The following is a 6,199-nucleotide window of genomic DNA, read 5'->3' on the forward strand; positions in this document are numbered from 1 at the left end:
TCCTAGCTATTGTGTTGGCCATTGAGCTGCAGTTAAGGGAATCCCAGGAATGAATTTATGAAATAGTAAGCATGGACACACTGAAATGAGGCCATCCAATGAGATTATCCAAGTTTATTTTTATTTTTCTTCCAGGATTCAGTCTATGAATTCAGTATTGGAAGAAACTACGAGGAGTTTTAAAGATACAATACAAAATACAAAGGTAGGTGCTGTACCCGAGCCACTTTGTTTCAGGATTCTGAGCTGGGAGCACTTGATAAGCAAATGAAGTATGAATCTTATTTGCTGAGGAATTGTTAATGAGAAACTTTTCCATTAAGTAGATAAGGCAAGATTATCGCATCTAGGATGTTTCATGGTCTGGCTCCGCATGCTTTGTGATGGTTGGCTGTGGAACACTGTGCATATAAGCATGGTTCATCCTTCCCCAACCTATAGAACGGCTCGTCACAAGAGCTGTTAAACATGATGCATGTTGATGATAAAACTTTGGCTTGTTCTGAAACAGACTCTAGATCAACCAACATTGTTAAGATTAGATTTTTCCTAATTCATGGTTTTTGTCCCTTTTCTTGCCAAAAAGTCACTTTGGTGTTTCTTCTTTGAACAGTAAAATCAGCATCTTGTGAACCCAGTTAAAAATAGTACAAAACTGCAGAACTGGTTACGTGCCATTTTTAGCCTTTTGCCCAGTCCTTCTCCTCTTGCATTCACACCATGAAAGGGCCAGGCACAATCATACCTCCTTCTAGTGCCCCCATGGGTCTCTATCATCACCCATGGGGGACAAAGAGGAATTTTCCTTTCGGGGGCTCCGCTTGGGACTATGACTTATGGCTAAAATGTAATGGCATAATAGAACCATTAATCTTCTAAAGTGCTAGAATAATACTTCACTTGTGGTCACTTCATTATTTAAAGAAAATAAATGTAGAAGGTCACTTGCATTTTCTCTTGCCTCTGCCTGTTTCCTTTATATTTTTTTAAAGCAAAATACAAACCCTAATTTTTTTTTAAATGTGAAAAATCTCTAAAATAAATACTGGTTCCTTTTACAGTAGGAGAGAGAACTCATGCTGAATTATGATTCTACCAAGGATCTAAGCTACATATTTTTGTATAAGCCATTGAGCAGGTGATAGAGTCCTAGCAGGAGAATCTTTAACAGGGTGTTCAGCTGAACTAAACATTCAAAATGTTATAGATGAATTACAAAGGTTTTATCAAGCTACACCCCCACCACACACACTAGTGCCACTGTTCGTTTCTTATATGTAGACCTGTTTAATGTCTCTGGCATAGCTTTAGAAGCTTGTGACCACTGCTTTAGTATTCTTGTGGTGGTGGGATCTTCTGGTTTCTGTGATATGTACATAATGCTATTGGTGTGCATGGTGCCTTCTTGAGCTCCTAAAAGCCAAGTCCCCCTGCCAAGGATGGTAAGCCATATAATAGTGATGATAATTATACTAGCTAAAATGATGATGTTCATGTGGCACTTCAGAGAAAACCTTCTTTCGCTTACATGTCAGATCCTGAATTCACGATTCTGTTTCGCATGACACTGATGGCTTTGCAAGCACTTGCTAGTGGAGGGAGTGCAGCCCTTTGCTCTGTTGTGGGCAGCACTTTTGAAAGTGAAATGTAGAATGCTGAATCCTGGAGCTGTCACATCACAGAAGGTGTTCAGTACCCTGCAATATTATGCTCTTTACTGAACAATTGGCAATTAAAAATAAACACAGGTTGTTTAAAAAAAATTAATTGATTTCTAAATTTCAATTAATTCCAGATTACTTTTGCAAGTATTTTTATATTAATATGCTCATATTTTTTTTTCTGAAATACTCTTGGTTTTTCTCCCTGCAGTATGAACATCCACAGGAGAAGGCGGAAGAAAATAGTAAGGTGTTCGTTGTTGCTTCTGATTAACAAAACACTATTGTACTGTAAAGCAATTTTTGAAGACATCACACACCTTATGTCATTTCTGTAGAAGAACTTTTAGTCTTGTGGAGAATATGGAGGATTTATTTTCCTCAATCTCTCCCCTCTCAAAATAATTGCTTGTTTTGACTTTTTTAAAAGAAGGTGCTGCTAATTTCTCAGGTGTCTCCTTCCATTGTCTGTAAAGATTGGTACTATTGAGTTCCTTGCAGTGCTACCTTTAGGTCCAACTTATATTTGATGAGTTTCAAGGATGAACAGAAATCCAAATAAACATCATGCTTTATATCACAAATTGATGTAAAATGGATTTCATTAGACGTTTTGTTAATACCTTTACAAATAAACTCCTTTACTCACTATAGGCTGTTCATTTTAATGATTTAAGCAATATGTTACTCCCTTGTGACAATTAAATTCCCCTTCGTTTCTTTGTGTTATAAAGAGGAAAAAAATTTCTCTAAATGAGGGAAAAATATCAATTTATCCATCTTTTTAACCCTTTAGTCACTTAAGAAAATCCTGTTATTGTTGTGTTTTTGGTTAGCTGGGATGTATTACTAGGGCCCAATGGGTGAGCTAGGGTACACCTCTGACTCTGGTGCTCACTTCCCTCCTGTGTGTACCTGATGTCAAGGAAGTTGCCACAATATACTTTGAAATCTGAACTCTAGTGCACGCCCCCACCCCCAATCTCAGCTATCAGACTTCAAAGTCCACAAGGATGCCTCTCTTGGGTCTAGAAGATTCCATGCTGTTCACTGGGCTCCAGGTTTCCAACCCCAGAGTCCCACTTCTCTGGCTTTGAAGCCATTGTCTTTCAGTTTGCACCTTCTGCTTTGAAGCTGGCTGGCATTAGAGAGGAAAGGCTCATATCTATGGCCTGTGGGAGCCCAAAACGCAGGGAAGAGAGAAGTTTCCTGGGCTTGGACAGAGCCTAAGCAAAGTCAAGTTAATGGAGACTCCTACTTAAATGGAGTTCAGAAATCATGTTTGCCTTGTACAGACAAACTGCATTTAATGGTATAGCAGAAAGTAGAGAGATATCAGGTGCTGGTATCAAGGACTTCACTGGAAACCTACACTTGGTAGATTTGCAAGTTGCTATGTCTGTCCACAACCTTTCAAATTCCGGCAGCACTGAGACAGCCATTGAGGACAAAGATGACCTGGTCCTGCATGACCTTCTTCCGACCAGGACTGGCTCTGAAGGGTGGAGGGAAGGGGTCTGTTGTGATATTTGGGCTTACACATTTACCGTAATTGTGAGCTCAACTGTGAAAAGTGAGTGAAAATTAATAAAATGTCACAATCTGTAACAAGAACTGTTGATGGGGGTGGAGGGTGGGAAGAAACAAGAGAGAGACTGACTAAATTAGTCCAAACTATAAGCTGTGCTGATGTAACACAAGACCTGTGTTAAGATCATGCCTGGTAAATAAGAGAAGTATAGGACTAGAAATCAATGAACCAAAATTTGCCTATCCAAAATTAGGCCTAACTGGTGGATAAATTAATCAGGGGATGGATTATTCCACTCATCACTCCTTTTTGGGGATCCTCAAAGAGCCTGGGGGGGGGAGCTGGCTACCACAATACTGACTGACTTAAAGGAGGGCATGTGAATGCTGGCTGAGTGAAAGACGGGGAAGGCATGAGCTTCCATCATGAGTACCACCCCTGCCATCTCCTGAGACTTTCTTCTTCCTACTCTTGAGTGATGTCCTGTCCTGACCAACCAGAGGGAGCCAGAAGGCAGTACCACCTCCACTGGCTTTAGCTAAATCCTGAACACAACTTGAGATGTGAGACACTTTCACTTCCTCTTCCCTGCCATATTTTTTTTCTTTCCTATCTCTCTCCTTTTGGTTTCTGTCTAACAGCAGTCGTATTTAGCTGGCCAAGACTGCAGAGTTTGCAACGCTGCTGTAAACGGTGACCAAAAACGCAGCAAATGTCATTCCCTAAACAGTCCAATGCTGATGCAAGTTTGCCAGGTCTCAGAGTAGGAGATAAGACCATGAGCTGATCCTGTGTTTTTGTTTGTTTTTTCACGCAGTGAATTTGCAAACGAGTCAACACCAACTTTTCTATGTTTGTTCTTTTCTTTCCCCTTTTGTGTGTGTTTTGTGTAGTTTTGTCTGCTAGGAGACGGGACTGGCCTCTTGCAACAACAGCTCATCTCTGCTAACTTCTTCCTCAAAAGGACAATTATCTTGAATACCATTTAAGAGATCATTAGGCAAGGGGTAGGGGAAGCGCAGGGAAGAAGGGTTCTTTTTAAAAAACCTCTGCCTAGCAAAAGGGAAGGGATGACCAAACAAAAGCCTTATTTAATACTTTACATTTCAAATGCTTAAACTGATTTTCCTTCTTTATCTTTAATACAAGGTTTAAAAGACTTTTTTTAATAGTGTAATTGCCATGGTAGTAAGCAGGCCGAGGTCTCTCTATACAAAACTCTGAATCTTCTTTTCAATTGTTTTAATGTTAGACCGTGACAAGATCATATTAACACCTCTCAATCTTATTCCATCCAAATTAATACAACATACTCTGATGAGATGTTTCTGCTTCCACTCCCCTAGTGATTTTAAGAAATTCAGGAGTGGCACTCAGTGGGATACAAAGTTATCCGTTGACTTTACTGACAGCAGCTAGTGTGATGGTTTCACCTGGCACAGAGACAAAGTGGGAGGCCGATATTAAGAAAATTGCCTCCAATCTATTTTAGTATTTTGTGTTTCGCCCACAAGAGAGCTAGACCTGCAATGGTCTTGTGTGTTTATACAGTTTAAGTTTTCACAACTTCTGCTAGATGATTCCACACACATTAAGTTCAGCACTTTTCACTTTCAAAATGACAGGGTATTGAATATCTCTTGAGCAGTTTCATTTTGAATATGCACCCACTACTGTGGAATTTGGCTTGTCATGTGCAGCTCAACTACAAGCGCCTATTTAAAATAATCACATTGTACTTATGTACAGAAAGCTCATCAGTTGAGTTTGTCATATTTTAAATGGAGTAATGTTCTCCTGAATTGCTACTATTTAAATATTTAAACAAAAAATGGATTTGCATCAGATCACCTTCAAATGTGCCTTTACAAAAATGTTAAATGAGCTTGATTTGGGGCCTAAATAGTAATGAAACTGCTGGAATTTTATATGAATTGCAGAATTCTCATGGTTAGTTTTCAAGTTGAATATAATTAGTGCTGATTTTATAAATGATTTATATGAAGTTTGTTGGTGTCACTAGGCATAAATCTAGGTAGCTCGGGAGGGTGGAAGATCACAAGTGCCGATGAAGCCCTCCTGCTCAGGCCTCAATGAACCAATGTTCCTCCATGTTAAACACTTTGTGTAACCTAGTGTAACCTAATGTACTAACAGCTGCAAAAATGTAGTGTTAGCAGTTAGTTTTCGATTGTAACAGCCAGTTCTCTATTGTAATACATTGAAGCTAGGCTAAAGCACGCCCAAGGCCGTTTTAAGATACTGTATACATGTCTCAGCAGCGGAGAGGGGGAAGGAAGGGGGAAGACAAAAGATTGAATGAGAAAAGATACTGCAGCTGGATGGGAAAGGAGGGGGGAGTGAGAGATCAGCTAGTCAGCAAGAAAAAGTTTTGTAGTAAACAACTGGGATACAAAAGGAAGAAACTGCTTGTTTTAGGTATGCAGGATTTGAGAGTGTTTCTCCCTTGCACCTTATTTGAGCTCAAATAAACTTGGTTGTTTGCTTCTCCACCCTGGTGTGTTCATTGGCGCTACGCACTCTGGGTATCGAACCACTGTTGCTTGCCTCGGGCACCCTCTGTGTCGGCAACAAGTTCAAAGCTTTATAAAACAGGTTCTGGCTAACTGTGACAGTTAGAATCAAGGGAATATTTCACTGTAAATGACAGAGTTCATAACCAAAACTACTTTTGGTATGACCCAAATCTGTCAGTCTCCAATTTCATCATCTCTCCTTAGAGATTATTCTATTCCTGCCTATGAAGATCATGTAACATAACATCAAAGAGCAGGGCAGTGTGTAGTCTGTGTCTCTTTGCACATGATCATTTACTGAAGATCACACCTACATTTTGATAGCTTTAGCTGATGCACTGGAAGTATGATTCCTGTTCTGGTGGGGTAGGGGGAAGAGGAAACAACTACAGATAAGCACTGTACTTGCTATTACTGAAAAGGTTGATGGAAAAATTAAAACCAAAAATGCCCCTCTCCCACCTGGGGGA

At 39.8% G+C, this 6,199-nt stretch overlaps 1 protein-coding gene across 1 annotated transcript in view; it reads left to right on the forward strand.

Annotated features, from left to right (window-relative positions):
- Positions 1-1,935, forward strand: part of SYCP2L (synaptonemal complex protein 2 like) — a 50,600-nt gene extending 48,665 nt beyond the window's left edge. The window contains exons 34-35 of the mRNA XM_030549436.1: positions 136-205; positions 1,873-1,935. Of these exons, the coding sequence (XP_030405296.1) occupies positions 136-205; positions 1,873-1,935 (133 nt within the window). The remainder of the gene's footprint in view (positions 1-135; positions 206-1,872) is intronic.
- Positions 1,936-6,199: the final 4,264 nt, after the last annotated feature.

Source organism: Gopherus evgoodei, chromosome 2 (genome assembly GCF_007399415.2).
Source record: "Gopherus evgoodei ecotype Sinaloan lineage chromosome 2, rGopEvg1_v1.p, whole genome shotgun sequence".
Classification (NCBI taxonomy): Eukaryota; Metazoa; Chordata; order Testudines; family Testudinidae; genus Gopherus; species Gopherus evgoodei.